At 40.7% G+C, this 20,855-nt stretch overlaps 1 protein-coding gene across 1 annotated transcript; it reads left to right on the top strand.

The window, feature by feature from the left end:
* The first annotated feature begins 295 nt into the window (after positions 1–295).
* LOC142842048 (spindlin-2-like) lies at positions 296–20,315 on the top strand. The gene is made up of 3 exons (XM_075959028.1): positions 296–382; positions 19,536–20,031; positions 20,170–20,315. The coding sequence occupies exons 1-3, from the start codon at positions 296–298 to the stop codon at positions 20,313–20,315; spliced, it is 729 nt and encodes a 242-aa protein (XP_075815143.1).
* The last annotated feature ends 540 nt before the right edge of the window (positions 20,316–20,855 follow it).

Genomic DNA, 20,855 nt, shown 5'->3' with positions numbered 1-20,855 from the left:
TTGAAACTTTCTAGGGTAGAGGGAAAAGTTTTTAAAATTCCTAGGTAAGAGTCTGATATATTACAAGTTTCTTGGAAGATGCCAATTTTCTGATGTGTCTGGCACAACGGGGGCCCGTTTTAGACTCTGTACTGAAAGAAACATATGTGCTACAGCATTTTGGGCAGGTGCTGAAGGATCTATAAATCTCTGCGTAGAAGAAGGCTTTTCAAAAGTGCTATGCGTAGACGGTGATGTTTCTCATGGCCTATTGAATGTTCTGATAGTCCAAGATTTCCTAGATCAGATAATGATAATGACTGTCCTTGATGCCATTGTTCCAAACAAGGGCCTGATGTCTCTTCAAGTGACAGGGAAGTATCTGAAGAACCATGAAAATATGGTGAGTGTCAAAGAGATTCTTTTGCTGACATGGACATTACTAAAAGCAACTTGTGCAGACAATGCATTTACTGGACAGTTTTGCTTCAGTGGTTTCATAAAGTCACCTGTTTGCATGAACATATTTGTTTTAAATCGTTGTCCATTAATGAAATTCTTTAAGGCCCCATTTGAGATGAGGCAGTATTCACAAAGTGTTGGTTAGATGGAGAAAATCCCAGAGTTCTATAGGTAATTGTCAGTTATCTCAATGTCTCTTGTTCAGTTATAGAGGCATGTACACCCTTGGCAATTGTGGAAAATCTCATTGTCTCTAAAATAGATGTCAGAATGTCTATAGACCTTGAGAGAGATTTCAAAATACTACAAATCTCTATATAACATGGCAAAGGATATGTTGTCTCTTAAGCAATATTGGGAAGAACCCAGAGGCCACTCCAAAGAAGCCTGGATTTCTGGAACACTTTGAGCTAATAATGGTGCTGTTACTACAGACTTTTGGAGAGCACCTTGTGTAGAAAGTGATCTTCCTACAGGATCTTGTGAAGATTGAGAAAGTCCACAATCTTGTGGAATAGATGATGGATGTACAACAGCCTCTTGGGCTAAAGAAAGTTCCAGGTCATGTTGAGAAGATATGAACATTTCTAGAGGTTCTTTTTCAGAATTTGAATGTCCTACAAACGATTGTGCTGATATGGAAGTTCCAAGAGCCCTTGCATGGATCATGAATCTCCCAAACACCCTTACTGAAGTGGTGATAATCTGAGAATCCCTTTGGCAGCTCTAGACAATTTTGAATACAATTGAGCTGATAATAAATATTGGGAGGTCCCTAGTACAGATGGGGTAGGTCTCAGTGAACATTTAGAAGATGGAGAAAATTGAACAGATTTTTGGAGAGATGATGATTCCTGAATTTATTAGTCAGAAACAGAAAGGAACAGAGCACTTTGGGCAGATATTGAATGTCCCAGATTTACTGGGAGAGGTGTCAAAGTTTCTAGACTCACAGATGAAGACTCTGAATATTTAAAAATCATTAGGCGAGATGTTAAAATTTCTGATGACTTTGGAATCCATTGGGAATTTCCCAACTACTCTGTGAAATAGGTTGAAGTTGCTGAATACCGTGCATATCTAAAGAACCTTCTAATTTCTGGAGAGAAGAAGATGTTTCTAGAATAACTTGAGAAGGTGCAATATATTACAATATTCCCTGGGCAGGAAATTTGTGTTTCTTGTGGGACAGATGGGAACTTTGTTACAAACCCTTGATTATAAGAAGTGTCTTGCACTTTGTGGGAAGATCTGGATGATTCTGCAGACCCTTGGACAAATGATCAATGTCCTAGAGACTCTTGTCCTGATATAGACAATCAAAATTACTTTGGAGAGATAATGAACATCCTTCATATGCCTTCTAATGTGTTGTTTATCCTAGAGTCACTTTTGTGGATACAGAAATTTTCTACCACCACTGATCAAGTGGGGAATGTTCCAGAGTACCTGGTGAGGTGGCGTAGGTCCCAGAGTCCCTTGGGAAGGTCGGGAAAGTTTTAGAAAAGTTTGGACATTTGGTGAAGATTCTAGATGCATCTAGAAGGTGTGTACAGTTCTGAATTATTTTGGGAAAATAGAGAAAACTCCCAGTATGTTGGAGTATAGAACTGAAAAGCCATTGTGTCCTTGAGGCAGACAGAAAATTTTCTAGAGGCACTGAAATAGACAGAGCAGTTTTAAACAACCCTTGGGCTGATGACAGGTCTTTTAATTTCCCCTTTGAAAATTAAGAATTCTACCCTAAGAGGAAAGAATAGACCTTCTTCTCTGCAGCTCATGGAACCTTCTCGAAAATTGACCACATACTGGGTAACAAAGCTAACTCACACAGTTACAAAAAAAATATTACTAACCACCTGTGTCTTATCAGATCACCATGGATTAAAGTTAGAATTCAACAATATTCCCACCCCAAGAAAATCTACAAACTCATGGAAACTGAACAGTCAACTACTGAACCATACCTGGATGAAGGAAGAAATAAAGAAAGAAATTAAAGTCTTCCTTGAATACAATGAAAATAAAGAAACAACATTCTCGAACTTATGGGACACTATGAAATCAGTCCTAAGAGGAAAGTTCATAGCACTAAGTGCCCACTTAAAGAAAACAGAGAAAACACATATTGGAGACTTAACAGCCCACCTGAAAGCTCTAGAAAAAAAAAAAGAAGCAGACTCACCTAGGAGGAGTAGAAGACTGGAAATAATCAAACTGAGGGCTAAATCAACAAAATAGAAGCACAGAAAACAATCCAAAGAATCAATGAATCAAAAAGCTGGTTCCTGGAGAAAATCAACAAGATTGACAAACCCCTATCCAAACTAGTAAAAGGGCAGAGAGAAAATTTGCAAATTAATAAGATCAGAAATGAAAAACGGGCATAACCACAAACACAGAGGAAATTTGGAGAGTCATTAGATCTTACTACAAAAGCTTGTATGCCACAAACCTGGAAAATGTAAAAGAATTGGACACGTTTTTAGATGAATACCATTTATCAAATTAAACCAGGAACAAGTAACCAATCTAACCAGACCTGTCATTAGCGAAGAATTAGAAGCTGTTATCAAAAACCTCCCTACCAAAAAAAGCCCAGGGCCAGATGGTTTCAATGCGGAATTCTACCAGAACTTCCAAGAAGACCGAATACCTATACTCCTCAATGTATTCCACAATATAGAAACAGAAGAGTCATTACCAAATTCCTTATATGAAGCTACAGTTACTCTGATACCAAAACCACACAAAGACTCAAACAGGAAAGAGAATTACAGGCCAATCTAACTCATGAATATCGACGCAAAAATCCTCAACAAACTACTGGCAAACCGAATCCAAGAACACATTAGAAAAATTATCCATTATGATCTAGAAGGCTTCATTCCTGAAATGCAGGGCTGGTTCAACATATGAAAATCTATCAATGTAATCCAGCATATAAATAAACTGAAAGAAAAAAAACCATATGATCATTTCCTTAGATGCTGAAAAAGCATTTGACAAAATTCAACATCCATTTATGTTAAAAGTCTTGGAGAGATTAGGGATACAAGAATCATACCTAAATATAATAAAAGCTATATACAGCAAGCTGACAGCTAACATCAAATTAAACGGAGAGAAACTCAAAGCCATTCCGCTTAACTCAGGAACATGACAAGGCTGTCCACTCTCTCCATACCTCTTCAATATAGTGCTTTAATTCTAGAAATAGCAATAAGACAACATAATGGGATCAAGGGGATTCGAAATGGAAAGGAAGAAGTTAAACTTTTGTTATTTGCAGATGATATGATAGTGTACATAAGCGACCCCCAAAACTCCACCAAAGAACTTTTACAGCTGATAAACAGCTTTGTTTATCAGTAATGTGGCAGGATACAAGATCAACTCCAAAAAATCAGTCACCCTCTTATACACAAAGGATATGGAAGCAGAGAGGGAAATCAGAGAAGCTTCTCCATTCATGATAGCCACAAACAGCCTAAAATATCTTGGGGTAAATCTAACCAAGGAAGTGAAAGATCTATTTGACAAGAACTTTAAGTCATTGAAGAAAGAAATTGAAGAGAATACCAAAAAATGGATGGACATCCCTTGCTCTTGGATTGGGAGGATCAGCATAGTAAAAATGGCAATTCTACCAAAGGCAATTTATAGATTCAATGCAATTCCCATCAAGATCCCATCAAAATTCTCCACAGATCTGGAGAGGACAATAATCAACTTTATATGAAAAAAAAAAAAAAACCCAGGATAGCCAAAACAATCCTACAATAAAGGATCTTCTGGAGGCATTTGTTGCGGGAGGTCCTCCCACTCCTCCAGCCTATTGCCGCTGAGATACCAGCCCCTTGGGGCGTGGTCTCTCTCCCTTTAAAAAAGCGGCCACTTCCCTCTCCTCTCTCTCTTCACTTCCTGCTCCGCCGGTGACTTGACTTCCTTCCTGGTTACGCAGAGGGCTGAAAGTGATCTGTAAGTTTTTCCCCTTTAAATAAATATCACCCTATTAATCATAATCCCAAATTGGCATTGTTTGTGACTTACGCCTTCATTTGGCGCCCAACGTTTGGTTTTAGAACCTCTCCCGGCTCGCAGCCGCGAGTTCGGCTTGGCGGCCGGAAGTTCGGCTTGGCGGCCGGAAGTTCGGCTTGGCGGCCGGAAGTTCGGCTTGGCGGGCGCTTGTTCAGCTTGGCGGGAGCAGTTGCTTCCTCAGCCGCTGCCTGTGGATTTAAACTCCACAGGCCCGCGAAGTCTCTGCCCGCGTGATTTGCTCTTTTCTGAGTCGTTTTCAGATCTCCCTTGCAAGCACAGCTCTTAAGTGGCGCGAACCAGAGCACGTGGTTGCTGAAAGCTGCAACCCCTCAGGGTGACTCTGTCACGTGGAGGCATAAGCGGCTTCCAGGTTGCTCTTCCCTACCCCTGGATTCTGGTTTCTGGTTCCATCTCTGGAATTGATTTAATTACATTTACTTTGTTGAGCAACTTACATTTTCCAGTTTTTAACAAATACTAGGCGGACTCTGAAACAGGACCGTGTTTTCGTCGAGACTTGGCAACAGCGCCACCTGCTGGATAATAGGTAATATGGCAGTTCTTGTTTCCAACGCGAATTTTACTGTTCTGGTTACCAATACAATGGGTTATATCATGCAAGGTTTATATGACTATGGGGATAACTTAATTTACTGGTTACTAGGTTTCAGTATTTTTTTGCATATTCTATCATTTAGGAAGATCATGGCACTCCTAAGAACCATACAATCTTTACTAGAAACTCATGCAGGTCAGGAGATTAAGGATTCAAAAGAGACAATAATAAAAAGACTTGAAATGATTGAAGAAATGATTGGAGCTGGTGAACAGAGTAATAAGGCACAAGGACAGAATACAATGCCAACACCAGCTATTAGAACTGGCTTACCAAAGGTTTTAGCAGCATACCCTATACTTAATTCTGACAAAGCGTCAACTTCTAAAGGCTCAAAGGGAGTCAGAGAAGCTAGATGGACGCCAATAGCAATGAATGATCTAAAAGAAATTAAGCAAGCTATTGTTAATTTTGGCTTGCACTCTGCATACGTAAAGGAAATGATAAGGACTTGGGCTTCTAATGCTAGAGCTACCCCCCATGATTTCCATCAGTTAGTGTCTGCAGTTTTAGATAATGGACCTTCCTTGATGTTTGGAATTTATTTCAGAGAAGAATCCAAACATATGGAACAGCAAGGAAGAGCAAAAGGTATTGAGGTTTCCCAAGATCAAATTCTTGGTGCAGGAGAATATGCTGATCCACAGGTCCAAGCTCTTTATGATGATGAAGTACTGTGTTTATGTCACCAAGCAGCTTTAAATGCTTGGAATAGGATACAAGATCCAGCAAAAAGGGTTGAATCATATACCAGAATTAGGCAGGGACAGAGAGAACCCTTTATTGACTTTTTGCAAAGATTAATTAAGGCTCTGGACATAGGGGTAACAGACCCAGAAGCTAGACGAATACTTCTTGAATCTCTAGCTTTTGAGAATGCAAACATAGAATGCAAAAAGATAATTGGGCCTTTAAAGTCTAGATCAGCACCTATGGATGAATGGATTCAGCATACGATGAATGTTGAGACGTTTAGCTATAACGATGAATCTTGGGTAGGAGAAGCGATTTCCACAGCAATGAGGAGACATCAAACTGCCAGGTGTTTTAATTGTGGTAAATTAGGACATCTGAAAAGGGATTGCAGGCACAGAATTTCTAGGAATATTATCTCCTCTGGGAATGACAAAGATAGGAGACCTAGGCCTTCAGGTATATGTAGGAGATGCGGTAAAGGCCGACATTGGTCCAATGAATGCAGGTCAACAACAGACAAACAAGGCAACCCGATACCGTCGGGAAACTCCTTGAGGGGCCTCTCGCAGGCCCCCAAGCCAACAGTGGCCCAGTCATTCCCAGTCACAGTGGAGAATGTGCCTCACCAAGAAAATTAAAAGCTCCAATTTCTGCTGTAAAAAGTAATACTGGTCTAAATGATGAAATCCATGTGGAGGATGAGTCAAAAAACCCAGTTGGACAGAGTAAACGTATATTTTGGCAGACTTCTATTAATGATCAAAGACCAAAGCTAAGAGTCTGTATAAATGGCACTTTTATTGAAGGCTTATTAGACACAGGTGCGGATGTAAGTATCATTACCCCAGAATCTTGGCATCCGAATTGGCCTCTTCAAGAGGTAGATGTTCAGTTCCTGGGAATTGGAACCCTATCTCGTGTAAAACAAAGCACAAGATGGGTTGAATGCATAGGGCCCGAAGGGCAAATAGGAAGACTAAGGCCATATATAGCCAATATTGCCATAAATTTATGGGGCCGTGACCTGCTACAGCAATGGAATACCCAGATTAACATTCCTGTAGTTCCAGGAACTCATAATTCTGGGAAGTATATGATGAGGTATTATGGAAAAAGGTCACTAGCCATTCAGGCTGTACAAGAACATACAGCAAATACCAAACCTTTAGAGGTACCAACAGCCCTACCTTTAAAATGGCTAACTGAGAAGCCAATATGGATCAAACAGTGGCCTCTAGCTGAAGATAAACTACAGGCATTGGAACAGCTGGTGCAGGAGCAACTAGATGCTCACCACATTGAAGAATCAACCAGCCCTTGGAATTCTCCTGTGTTTGTTGTAAAAAAGAAATCTGGTAAATGGAGAATGGTGACAGATCTAAGAGCTGTCAACAAAGTAATTCAACCTATGGGCTCACTACAATCTGGAATTCCTTTGCCTTCTCTGTTACCAAAAGGATGGCCTCTTATAGTTATTGATTTGAAAGATTGTTTTTTCACTATACCGTTACAAGAAAAGGATAGAGAAAAATTTGCCTTCACAGTGCCTACTTATAATAATTCTCAGCCCAATAGGAGATATCAATGGACTGTCCTCCCACAGGGTATGCTCAATAGTCCTACACTGTGCCAATATTTTGTAAGTAAGCCATTGGAAATAATTCGTAAACAATTCCCCAAGTCCATTATTTATCATTACATGGATGACATCTTGTTATCTGATTCAAATAAAGATACTTTAGAAAGGATGTTTGAAGAAGTAAAGAAAGTCTTGCCTAGGTGGGGATTACAAATTGCCCCTGAAAAGATTCAAAGAGGAAACTCTATTAATTACCTAGGTTACAGAATAGGGTTAGAGAAAATTAAAACGCAAAAGGCACAAATTAGGAGAGACCGCTTAAAGACTCTTAATGACTTCCAAAGATTGTTAGGAGACATTTCCAGTCTACGACCAGCTGTTGGGATAACACCTGATCTAATAGTTCATTTAAACAAAACCTTAGATGGTGATAAAGATTTGAATAGTCCAAGAGAACTGACAGCTGAAGCAGAAAAGGAACTGACAATGATTGAGGAAAAATTACAGGAGGCACATGTGGATAGGGTGAACCCAAATCTTAGCTGCATCCTAGTCATATTGCCTTCCAGAATTTCTCCTACAGGGATTCTAATGCAGAGGGAAGATATTATTTTAGAGTGGATATTTATACCTAATAAACCAAGTAAAAAATTAAAAACTTATGTGGAAAAAGTCTCTGAATTAATTATAAAAGGTAAGCTGAGACTTCGTCAACTAGCAGGTATAGACCCAGCAGAAATTATAGTGCCTTTTACTACTGAAGAAATAAAAAAGTTATGGGAAGACAATGAACCGTGGCAAAGAGCTTGTGCTAATTTTTTGGGAGAAATTAATAGCAACTATCCCAAAAGTGGTAGACTTAACCTCATAAAAAGAACTTCTTGGATTCTTCCTAGAATTGTACGTGATGCTCCAATAACTGGAGCCCGTACGTTCTATACTGATGCAAATAAATCAGGGAAAGCAGGTTACAAGTCAGATGAATTGAGTAAGGTGGAACAAAGCCCTTATAATTCTGTCCAGAAGGCAGAATTATATGCCATTCTTATGGTGCTAAGGGATTTTAAAGAACCTCTTAATATAGTTACAGATTCACAATATGCAGAAAGAGTTATCTTGCATATTGAAACCGCTGAATTTATACCAGATGACACAGAGTTGACTTCATTGTTTATCCAGGTACAAGACATAATCAGGAACAGGCTTTGTCCGATGTACATAACACACATCCGTTCCCATACAGGTCTGCCTGGTCCTCTAGCCCAAGGCAATGCTGAGATTGATCAATTATTGATTGGAAGTGTGTTGCAGGCCTCAGAATTTCATAAGAAGCATCATGTCAATAGTAAAGGCCTAAAGAAAGAATTTTCCATTACTTGGCAACAAGCTAAGGACATTATAAAGAGATGTCCTACTTGTTCTTTCTATAATCAAACACCGTTGCCTGCAGGGAGTAACCCAAAGGGCACTAAGAGAAATGAAATCTGGCAGATGGATGTGTTCCACTTTATGGAATTTGGTAAATTAAAATATGTACACCACACCATAGACACGTATTCAGGTTTTCAATGGGCTACTGCCCTGAGCTCAGAAAAGGCTGATTCAGTAATCACACATTTATTGGAAGTTATGGCCATCATGGGTATACCTGCACAAATAAAGACAGACAATGGTCCAGCATATGTATCTAAGAAAATGAAACGCTTTTTTGATTATTATAATATAAAACACATTACAGGTATACCAAATAATCCTACAGGTCAGGCAGTTATAGAAAGATCAAATCGTACTATAAAGGATATGTTGAACAAACAGAAAGGGACCGAAAATACCCCCAGAAATAGATTACATAATGCTTTATTAACCTTGAATTTTCTTAACGCTAATGAGAAAGGAACGACAGCAGCAGAGAGACATTGGATAATGGAAAAGTCTGCTGAACTAAATCAACCGATTTATTTCAAAGATGTGCTGACCTCTCAGTGGAAGCCAGGAGATGTGCTACGTTGGGGAAGGGGTTTTGCTCTTGTTTCCACAGGAGAAGAAAAAATTGTGGATACCATCAAAATTAATAAAGTTTCGATTTGAAGAAGAGAAACCTCTTGGAAAGGAGAAATGACAACTCATCCACAATGATGATGTTCATACAGGTGGTAAGAAAAACATATAGAATGGGGGCAGGGTTCTGTTCTTATCTCCACAGGAAAACACTCATCTTTGAGAAATTCAAGGGACCCTGGATGTTTGGATACTGACAGATGGAAAAATACCTGCCCGATAGGAAATATCAAGAAAACTGAATGGGTTGTGTAAGTAATATTAAACCATATTTCTAAATTTATAAAGCTGGTTTTGAAGTTGGACTCTGGCTCAGTCCCTCTCCAATTCCAAGCCTGTTAGTAAGAGAAAAACCCAGAGTTTCTGGAGTTTCTGTCTCATGTCAAGAGCCATGATGTGGGACAGAAAGAAATATGAGTTTAGAAAACATCTTTGCTTTTCTTCATATCTATCATACTTTTCATTGACTATATCTATCATGTCTTTCATTGAATATATATATGTCTATATGATTAATGCTTAAGTTTCTCATAATGAACAATGAGTTTTTCCTGAAGTGACATTTGAAGTTTCCAGGAAGAAGATGGGGCCCCATAACAACAACTCCACCTGGTTGATATGACGTCAGATACTGATAGCGCTACAACAAGACCTGCTTTGGGTACCAGCTGCACAAGACAGTTCCAACTTGGTTAGCTGAAATGGTGCACATCTTGTACAACATTCTGGCCAGACCTCCACAAAATACTCAGAGACTATTTGCAATTTTAAAAGACATTGATCTTGAAATTTAACCATCATTTTACTTTCACAGGATCCCCCAGAAAGAACGTCGCCCCTATGACAGCTGGAAGTAATTTTAGAGGACGACGTCCCCTCTCCCAGTAAAGTTTGCCCTTGGGTTTAGGGACATCATTTAGGGGTTGATTATAATTAGTATACGATTGAGGGTTGGGGGAGGAATTTTATAAGCTCAGGGATCATTTTGAAAAAAAAAAAAAAAAAAGAGGGATGATGGGATAATAGATTTGTAATTGTGAGTTACTGTTTTTAGACAAATATATTGGTATAGATTCTTGTATATTGATACAAAGTTAAATTATAATGACTATTGGATGCATGCATGTTTCTACCTTGTTTAAAACATTTTTATGTATTGACATATATTGTATTGTATGTATTTACCATATTGCTGTGTACATTTCTACCTCTGATTAAGATACTTATATAATGTTTGTGTATTGATATATATTTACCTACTGCAATGTATATTTGTACATTGTTTATATTTGGAGGTCATTGTCCTCATTTGTTTCACAGTTGTTTATTGTCTTAATCTTTAAGTTAGATAGATATTGAGAATTATATAGACTAATAGTCATCTAAGTTTGTCATTTATAATTAGACTAATCAGGTTCTTTAGATATATAGAGATTATACTCAGTATAGATAGATAATCTTCAACTTCTTCAAAGAGCTGTAGAAAATGGCCTTTAATCTAACTCAGAGTTTTGTGGTAGTGAGACACAATTGCTCCTGGCAACACCACTCTATTCCCGAGAGAATGTTGAGCACCAAAGACACTCCACCTGGAGCATTTCTTTTTGGCAGAACTGGCCTTGGGGCAAAGAAATGCCCATACCTCAACCACTGACAAAGATACAGAGCATGCATCAATGGATAAAACAGGGCTGTCTTATCCTGCCAAGACAGGGTAAGATAGTTTTGAAAGTTGCTTGCCTTTGAAAATGGTGTGTCAGTTATGTTAGGCCTTAGCCAAAGTTGGTTGCTTCAACGCTGCTAATGTGACTTTGGGTGATTGCCTAGGTAGCTAGTTGTCTCTGTGATTTGTTGCATGTTTTGGAAGTTGTTTTACTGAACTTCCTAATTAACCAGGTAACATTATTTCCCTTCTCAGATCTTCGATGGGGTTGAAGACTATATAGATGTAGTTACTTTTCTCTCATGACTTGGCCAAGTTATTTATTATACAAGACCTAAGCTAGTTAGAATAGCATATTTGTACTTATTGTATATAATTTCATAGTAGGTTTAGAACTCTCTTATTTAAACAGAAGGGGGAGGTGTTGCGGGAGGTCCTCCCACTCCTCCAGCCTATTGCCGCTGAGATACCAGCCCCTTGGGGCGTGGTCTCTCTCCCTTTAAAAAAGCGGCCACTTCCCTCTCCTCTCTCTCTTCACTTCCTGCTCCGCCGGTGACTTGACTTCCTTCCTGGTTACGCAGAGGGCTGAAAGTGATCTGTAAGTTTTTCCCCTTTAAATAAATATCACCCTATTAATCATAATCCCAAATTGGCATTGTTTGTGACTTACGCCTTCAGGCATTACCATCCCTGACTTCAAACTCTATTACAGAGCTACAGTGATGAAAACAGGGTGGTACTGGCATAGAAACAGAGAAGTCGACAAAAGGAATCATATAGAGGACCCGGATTTTATCCAACAAACCAATGAACACCTCTTTTTCGATAAAGGAGCTAAAAGTATACAATGGAAGAAAGACAGCATCTTCAACAAATGGTGCTGGCACAACTGGATGTCAACCTGTAGAAGAATGAATATAGACCCATATCTATCACCGTGCACAAAACTCAAGTCCAAATGGATTAAAGACCTCAATATCAGCCTAAAAAATCACTGAACCTGATAGAAGAGAAATTGGGAAATACCCTACAACAGATGGGCACAGGTGATCGCCTCTTAGGTATAACCCCAGTAGCACAGACATTAAGGGCAACATTGAATAAATGGGACCTATTTAAACTGAGAAGCTTCTGTAAAGCAAAGGACACTGTCACTAAGACAAAAAGGCTACCTACTGACTGGGAGAAGATCTTCACCAACCCCGCAACAGACAAAGGTCTCATCTCCAAAATATATAGAAAACTCAAGAATCTAGACTTTAAAATGCTAATTAACCAAATTAAAAAATGGGGCACTGAACTGAACAAAGAATTCTCAATAGAAGGAGTTCAAATGGCCAAAAGACACTTAAGGTCATGCTCAACTTCTTTAGCGATCAGGGAAATGCAAATCAAAACAACTTTGAGATATCATCTTACACCTGTCAGAATGTCTGAAGTCAAAAACACCAAGCATAGCCTTTGCTGGAGAGGCTGTGGAGGAAGGGGTACCCTCATTCATTGCTGGTGGGAATGCAATCTTGTGCAACCACTGTGGAAGTCAGTGTATCGGTTTCTCAGGAAATTCGGAATCAATGTACTCCTGGACCCAGCAATACCACTCTTGGGATTTTAACCAAGAGATGCTCTATCATATGACAAAAGCAATTGTTAACTATGTTCATAGAAATATTATTTGTAATAGCCAGAACCTGGAAACAACCTAGATGCCCTTCAATGGAAGAATGGATGAAGAAAGTATGGAATATATACACACTAGTGTACTAGGCTGTGGTAAATACAATGACTTCTCCAATTTTGCATGCAAATGGATGGAAATAGCAAACACTATCCTGAGTGAGGTATCCCAGACCCAAAAAGATGAACATGGGATGTACTCACTCATAATTGGTTTCTAGCCATAAATAGGGGTCACGGAGTCTACAATAGGTGAACCTAAAGAAGCTAAGTAAGAAGGTGAACCCAAGGAAAAACATATAGTTATCCTCTTGGGTAAGGGAAGTAGACAAAATTGCCATGGAGAAAATTGGGATTTTGGGGGTGGGTTGGGATGGGGGTAAGGGGAGATTGGGAGAGAAAAGGTAGAAGGGAAGGAAGGGGGGACTTGTGGAAACAGGAGGATTGGGATAAAGGAAGGTTGGATAGTTGAGCACGGAAGCACAATTCTTAGTTAAGGGAGCCACTTTAGGTTGGGCAAGAGACTTGACACTAGCGGGGCTCCCAGGTGCCCAAGGTGAGGTCCCCAGTTAGTTCCTTGGGCAGCTGAGGATAGGGAACCTGAAATGACCCTATCCTAGAGCAATAATAATGAATATCTTGCATATCACCATAGAACCTTCATCTGGTGATGGATGGAGATGGAGAAAGAGACCCACACTGGAGCACTGAACTGAGCTCCCAAGGTCCCAATGAGGAGCAGAAGGAAGGAGAACATGAGCAAAGAAGTTGGGACCAGGAGGGGTGCACCTACCCACTGAGACAGTGGAGATGATCTACTGGGAGATCACAAAAGCCAGTTGGACTCCTACCGGAAAAGCTTGGGATAAAACTGGACTCTCTGAATATGGCGAACAACGAGGGCTGATGAGACGCCAAGGACAATGGCACAGGGTTTTGATCCTATTTAATGTGCTGGCTTGGAGGGAGCCTAGCCAGTTTGGATGTTCACCTTTCTAGATATGGACGGAGGGGGGAGGACCTAGGACTTACCACAGGGCAGAGACCCCTGACTGCTCTTTGGACTGGAGAGGGAGGGGAAGAGGAGTGGGAAAAGGGGGAGAAGGGTGGGAGGAGGGGAGGAAGAGTGGGAGAATGGGGACAAGCGTAGGAGGAGGGGGAGGAAAATGGGAGGTTGGAAGGAGGTGTAAATTTGTTTTTTTTTTTATTCTCATTATATCAAAAAAAAGATACTGCCTAATAATGTGCCATTTCCTCAGGTGAATAGACACTCACCTCTCAAACACCATAGTTGGCAGAGCAGTGAAACACACAATCATGGGAACAAATGGCTCTAAGAATGACTGGAACGGGATGGTCCTAGAAGAGGTGCTAATCATGAAGACCTGGTTCTATATTACCTACAAGAAAGATCCGGTCTTGTACATTCACCACGTCCTGGATGACTACCTTGAAGGTAACCTCCACATCATGCCAGGCTATAAGGAGGAGTGGAGTGGCGTGGTCCCAGATGAGGTGCAGACCATAACGACCTGTTTCTACATCGTCAACCAGAATGATCCGGTCCTGTACCTTTACCACCATCATGATGATTCCATTGAAGGCAACCTCCACATCACGCCTGAATGTCCTCCAGTAGAGGTGACTTTGGAATTAAGCAGGGATTCCTGGGAGGGCAAAAGAGTGCAGTACAACAAAAAAGATGGAAGCCAAGAGATAGGTAAAATTATTTGCCAAGTTCCCAAATGATGCTGAGTGGAGTGTGGCAAAGACCCCACAAACCCATCAAACCCCCAAATACCAGTATGGTACGGATGTCTGACTCCCATCCTGTAAGGAATCTGCCATCCTGTAACGGAGCGCTTTTTGGTTCCTTCATCTTCACAAACTTGGTTAAAATGTTAGAGTTGTCAAACTGGGAATTAGGGTCCAGCATGTAGATCAGCTACTGATGAAAACATACAAGCATTCAGTTGGCTTTCATCAACACCATTTAAATGTTTTGTGGCAAGACCTCTTAAGGGCTGCTGGGTTTTGCAGCTGAAGCTGAGTCAGCAAGCCTCTTTTAGATGAGAGCCCTTGCTTTCTTCTAGCAAGCAGAGCAGATCGAGAAATCGCTGCTACCAAGAAAACATGCTTTACTCTTTCCCAATCTTTCTCAGGCTTTCAGTGGATTCAGTTGTCCACAAGGACGTGCACCATTCTGTAGTTATTTGAGCAGCGAGGCTGTGTCTCCAGCACCACGGCCGCATGAAGGTTATGCCTGAAATAAATACTCAAAAACTGTATTCTTTTAAACACTGCTGGCCCATTAGATTCAGCATTTTAACCCATTTCTAATAATCAGTGTAGTATAACGAGGTGCACTTACCAGGAAAAATTCAGCATGTCTGACATGGTGGCTGGCTGCATCGACAGCGGCCTCAGAGAGCAGAGCTATGGCATCTGCCGGGGAGAGGGGAGCATGGCTTCTCTGAGCTCACTACCTCTTCCTCCCGGCATTCTATTTTGTTTACTCCACCTACCTATGTTCTAAACTATTAGTGGAAGCAGATTCTTTTTTTAATTAATCAATAAACTTCTCCTGTCACTTTATCCTTTCAACAGCTTGCCCATATAAATCTCCCATGTGTGTTCTGTTGTATAATCTTTCATTTGTAAAGAACTTGCTTCCTCAGGGGAGGATTTTCCTGACATCACTGTGGATGGAGATCATATGAGGAAGATCAGATGAGCAACCTTGACAACTCTAATGCTGTAGAGTTAGGTGGACCAGAGATTGATGGCTGACATCCTGTGCTATGCATCAGATGCCCCTGAACTCTGGCCCTGTTGACAGACAGGCAGACATCAAGTTGGTCACACATACTTAACTCATTCAGGTTCACAGATACTGTAAATGGAGTTTTAATTCTTCTCCTCAACTAATAAAGAAACCAAGATTAGGAGAAGAGAGGAGCCTGAAGTAAGGCCTCAAAATGGGTCATTTTGCAAAGGAAAGGTTACCTGCCTCCATGTATGCTGTCTCCCTTTCTTAGTCAAATCCATCCTTCCAGTATCTAGCTAAGAGCTAACCATAGGATTGAACCCAACTGCCTTTGATTTCTGAAATAAGTGCTGTCCCCTTAAGGTCTCATAACAGCACAGGAAGGTTTGTAAGACTGTCCCAGCAACAATTTAAAGCAATTCTAGGACACCAAAGATGCAGCAAATTTGGTAAATTGGTAATATAGATCGTTCTGATGGGACAAAATAATGTAGCATTAAAAAATAACAGTACTCACGATGAATTTATGTGATATGGCACACACAGGCTTCTGGTTCTGAATACTTCATGCTCGGTAGGTTTTGGAGATTGTTGTGACCCTGAACCTAGCTGGAGGCTTTGGGGCCTTGAAAGGACAAGACTTAATATTTCTGGACATCCTTGTACTTGGTCCCCACTGTTTACTGATTTCCTTACAGAAAATGAGCAGCCATCTACTCCTGCTGCCATGCCTTCCCCACATGAACAGAGAGAAGACCCTATACACACAGGTCGCTTGTATCACATGTGAAGGCATAAGTCACAAACAAACTCCCACAGCAGTTTAGAATTGTGATTAATAGAATGATTAGTTCTTGAAAGGGGAAAAACTTAGAGATCACAATCCCTAACAAAAGCCCTCTGCAGGATCAGAAAAGGAGCCTAGTACCCGGAAGGGAAGCTCAAGCAAGAGATCAAGCTGAAGGTAGAAGTTGCTTTTTAACAGAGAGAGAGAGCACAAATCAATGGGCTGGTATCTCAGTGGCTATTCAGGAAACATCACAGAGAAAGGATCTGCTTCATGCATGAGAGTCACCGATGATTTCCCTTTAAGAAAAAAACACATCAAAACTCCCAATAACATCATCAGCATTCAACTACATGTCTATGATTTCTTTGCCTTGCCTTTGATTGTGCAGTAAATGATGCTGATAGTTAATCTGTGCAATTAATGCAAATTTCCTTGTAACTGACTAGACAGAATTGACAGGTTATCTTAAACACAGCAGGGAATCACTCTACGATGGAACTGGTTCATCATCACCTGTGTGACAGTGACATAATTAAGATCTTTCCTTCGTCTATAAATCTCAGAATGTTCAACATGATATGTTGTCATACAGATTTCTTAGGGTTTTATCCCACTGGTGGTTTCCTTGGTATGCTTACATAATTTTTGCCAGATCCAATCAGTTTTGCCATGCACTCTCAGCTCCACGTCATTGTGTTCCCCTTATGTTCCAGTCCAGGCATTTTAAACCTCTTGTAACTGTTGTAAGAGTATCTCATGTTCCACCTAAATGATTTAGGGTTTTATTTAGGCTGGGTTTTATCTTCCATCACTGAGTTCATTGACTTTCCTTGGGCGTAATTCCTGGGACACTGAGCCTAACTCCTGGGGGATTCCTCCAGTTATTTCTCCTTGCTGAGACAGTTTACACTCTCACTATTACTGTGACCGTGTTTCTGTAGCAAATATTCTTCTCAAGATGAGAAGAAACTTCAATATTACAATCCATTTGTTATTGTGATTTTAATGCACACACACAAGCACACACAAGTTAGTGCACATCCTCTGATGATATCTCAATTTAGGGGGCCATTCTGGGGATGTCAAGTCGATATCTCTTGAGTGGTTCTCAGAAGGCCATAGGGTGACCCACTCTAGGTACTTAAGCAGGGAAGAGAAGTTCACTGCACCGTAAAATGTCCCTAGGAACTATGTGTGCCTTGTCCCATAGTCAGACTGGTGACTGACTATCTTGAAGACTGCCAGGGAACTTTTGTTTGGCAAATGATGGAGATCAAGTCAGGGTCAAAATCAGAAAACTAGATGGAGCTTCCAAGCTCCAGTGGAAGAGCAGATGGATGGAGAAAAAGTGCTAGGATGTCAGGAATATAAGGGCTTGGTCCACACTATGAGACACTGTGCCTGAACTAAGGGGATTTCAACTAATCCAGTGACCTGGGAATGAAAGAACATGGGATCAAACTGGAAGCTCTGAATGTGGCTGACAATTGGGGCAGACGGAGAAGCCAAAGATAATGGCACTGGCACTTGTCTGCATATCATACAGTGGTTTTTCGTGATCATATATTTTGTGGATGCATACCTTGCTGAATCTGGATGGATGAAGGGTGGGCTGGGACTTCCCACAGCTCAAAGTACCCTGCCCTCTATTTGGACTGGTGTTTGAGTGGAGAGGTTTATTTGTGGAGCAAGAAGAATGTGGGAGGAGGAAGAGAAGTGGAAAGTTTGATATTTATTATTATGAAGTAATGGAAAAAATCAATAGAAAATAACCAAAGAGGACATTGGAGCTAGGAAAAAAAAACATTCATGTGAGTTGTTGACTCAGACCAAAAATTATTTTACAGAAAAAAAAAACACATAAAGGGGTTGAGTTACTTGGAAAATATGACTCAAGTAACTGGGAAGAAGATTGGGATTTTTATTTTGGGTCTTCATGGGGCTGTATGAGCAGCATTTTAGGAAGTGTATGCTGGATATTTCTGGGGGTTAGTAGGGAAGAAACCTGGCTAGGAGGAGTTTTATGACATAAGTAGAGCCTTGATGATGTCACAAAGCTTTGGTTGGGGGTGGCAACTCTGTTCCACATGAAGCACTAGTCTACTGTGAAGGTGGGCTTACTATCTTCATGGTTGCTGAGGAGGTCAGTTCAGCTCTTGGGCTCCACAACTGTTCAACCGAATTAGGCAGCTGAACATTTCCAGAAGTTGGAATCTAGAGAGCCAAGATATTTTCTTTTGGTAAATATGTTTAGGAAGCAACTAGGACCTCTGTAGTCAAAGAAAGGTTTCTTTCAAATCTGCTCTGGGTCCAAAATTTATGTCGTTAACAGCTCCTATATTTGATAGCTGGGGGACGGTTAATGTCACGTATTCTCCCCACTCTATCTTTGCTAAAAATGTCCAATTCCTCAGTCCACTTAAATGGCGAAGATCCTCTTTGTCCATATGTGTTTTAAAAGACAATTATTTCTAATAGGTGCTGTTGCACAGATTAATGTGTCTTTCTTTTGGCAGTTTGACTCACAGTACTCACTTCTCTAATGAAGACACAGAATATCTTTATGTAATCAACCTGGATCTGGATCAGGAGACACAATAGAGAGAGCCAGTGGACTGGAGTGCCATGACCTTGGGCAGGTGGTTATAGATCAGCCAACTAACCAATAGCTTGAGTGGTAAGGAGAGGAGTGGCTGTTCTTTGAATTCTTTGCCATCTGTTCAGATATTTCTTTCTCACTTTAGGTATAGGCATAGCTTCCTCTCTCATTGATGTAGTAAGTCACGAAGTACGTTTCTCAGTAGAGGTCAATTGCATTTTGCAGCAGGAATATGTCTCTGATACACATATACTGAGCTGTAGACAAGAGTTTGATAATTTTCCTATTAATTTCTTAAGAACAAATTACATTTAGGTATCCAAATCTATTCAGCCATGCCTTTTTCACCTGCTCCAAAGTTATTCCTAAAAAGAGCCTTGACCTCACATCCTCACCTTCTTATCCTTGCAGGCACTTATGGTGGAGGAAACCACTTTGTGTCTGATTTAAACTGAAGAGTTCTTCCTATGCAGAGATTGGCAGCTATGAAGCCCAAGCACAGAAACAGAGCCAAGAGACAGTGAAACAGGAGTGCTGTGGCCTATCTCAGTAAGTCTCCCGCCATGATGATGATGCCTCTTAGTATGAGTTGCATGCCACCTCTCCAGAAGAAGAATGGGCCATCGCTCCAGAAGCAAAAACTTAGTAAGCCTTTTGAGGCCCTGGAGAATATTGTTGGCCGCAGAAATTCTCATGGCTGGAAGGAAGCCAATGAACCAGTCACCCATTGGAAAGCCATCATTCTAGATCAACTGCCAACATATCCCTCTCTCTATTTGTTGAAATATGATGGGATTGATTGTGTCTATGGCTTGGAGCTTCATAGTGATGAAAGGATTTTAAACCTGAAGATCCTGCCTAATAATGTGCCATTTCCTCAGGTGACAGACACTCATCTCTCAAACACCATAGTTGGCAGAGCAGTGAAACATACATTCATGAGCACAAATGGCTCTAAGAATGCCCGGAACGGGATGGTCCTAGAAGAGGTGCCAATCATGAAGACCTGGTTCTATATTACCTACAAGAAAGATCCGGTCTTGTACATTTACCACCTCCTTGATGACTACCTGGAAGGCAACCTCCACATCATGCCAGGCTCTAAGGAAGAGTGGAGTGGCATGGTCCCAGATGTGGTACAGACCATAACGACCTGTTTCTACATTGTCAACGAGAATGATCCGGTCCTGTACCTTTACCACCATCATGATGATTCCATTGAAGGCAACCTCCACATCACGCCTGAATGTCCTCCAGTAGAGGTGACTTTGGAATTAGGCAGGGATTCCTTGGAGGGCAAAAGAGTGCAGTACACCAAAAAAGATGGAAGCCAAGAGATAGGTAAAATTATTTGCCATGTTCAAGTATGGACACCGGTCTCCTCCTGAACAAGCATCTATGGGTTCCACTCCACCCGCATCTGGTTCAGGGTAACTCTCTCCCTCAGAACAAGGTTATCAGAACATATCATTTGGTGTACAAGGAGATTCACTATCTCATCAAACCTAAGCAAAATTTATTCAACTCACAAGAGGCTCTGAGATGGTCTATATCAGCAGATACATATAGTAAATGCTTCTGGGTCTCCCGATACTTCCTTGTCACCTAAATATGCTTCAGGCACTTGTTTGGAACAAAGGCATTCAGAACAGTTATTATCATTATCATTATCCTGTCTAGGAAATCATGGACTATCTGAATATTCAAATGGCCATGAGAAACACCACCATCTACCCATAGCACTCCAGAAGAGCCATCTTCTACTCAGGGGAATATAGAAACTTCAGCACATGCACAAAATGCTCTAGCACATATGGCTCCTTCTGTACAGAGTCTAAAAGAGGCTCCCCTTATGCCAGAGACATCAGAGCCTTTGTCATCTACCATGAAGCTAGTAATATATCAGACTCTTACCCAGGAATTTCATA

The sequence above is a fragment of the Microtus pennsylvanicus genome, chromosome Y, assembly GCF_037038515.1.
Source record: "Microtus pennsylvanicus isolate mMicPen1 chromosome Y, mMicPen1.hap1, whole genome shotgun sequence".
Classification (NCBI taxonomy): Eukaryota; Metazoa; Chordata; class Mammalia; order Rodentia; family Cricetidae; genus Microtus; species Microtus pennsylvanicus.
This window is presented reverse-complemented; position numbering and strand designations above follow the sequence as displayed.

Coding starts and splice junctions, on each gene's coding strand:
- LOC142842048 (XM_075959028.1), top strand. CDS start 296: ATGACTGTCCTTGATGCCATTGTTCCAAACAAGGGCCTGATGTCTCTT. Junction 383..19,535: donor TGAAGAACCATGAAAATATG/GTGAGTGTCAAA, acceptor CCACCTCTCCAG/AAGAAGAATGGGCCATCGCT. Junction 20,032..20,169: donor CCACATCATGCCAGGCTCTA/AGGAAGAGTGGA, acceptor TCCACATCACGC/CTGAATGTCCTCCAGTAGAG.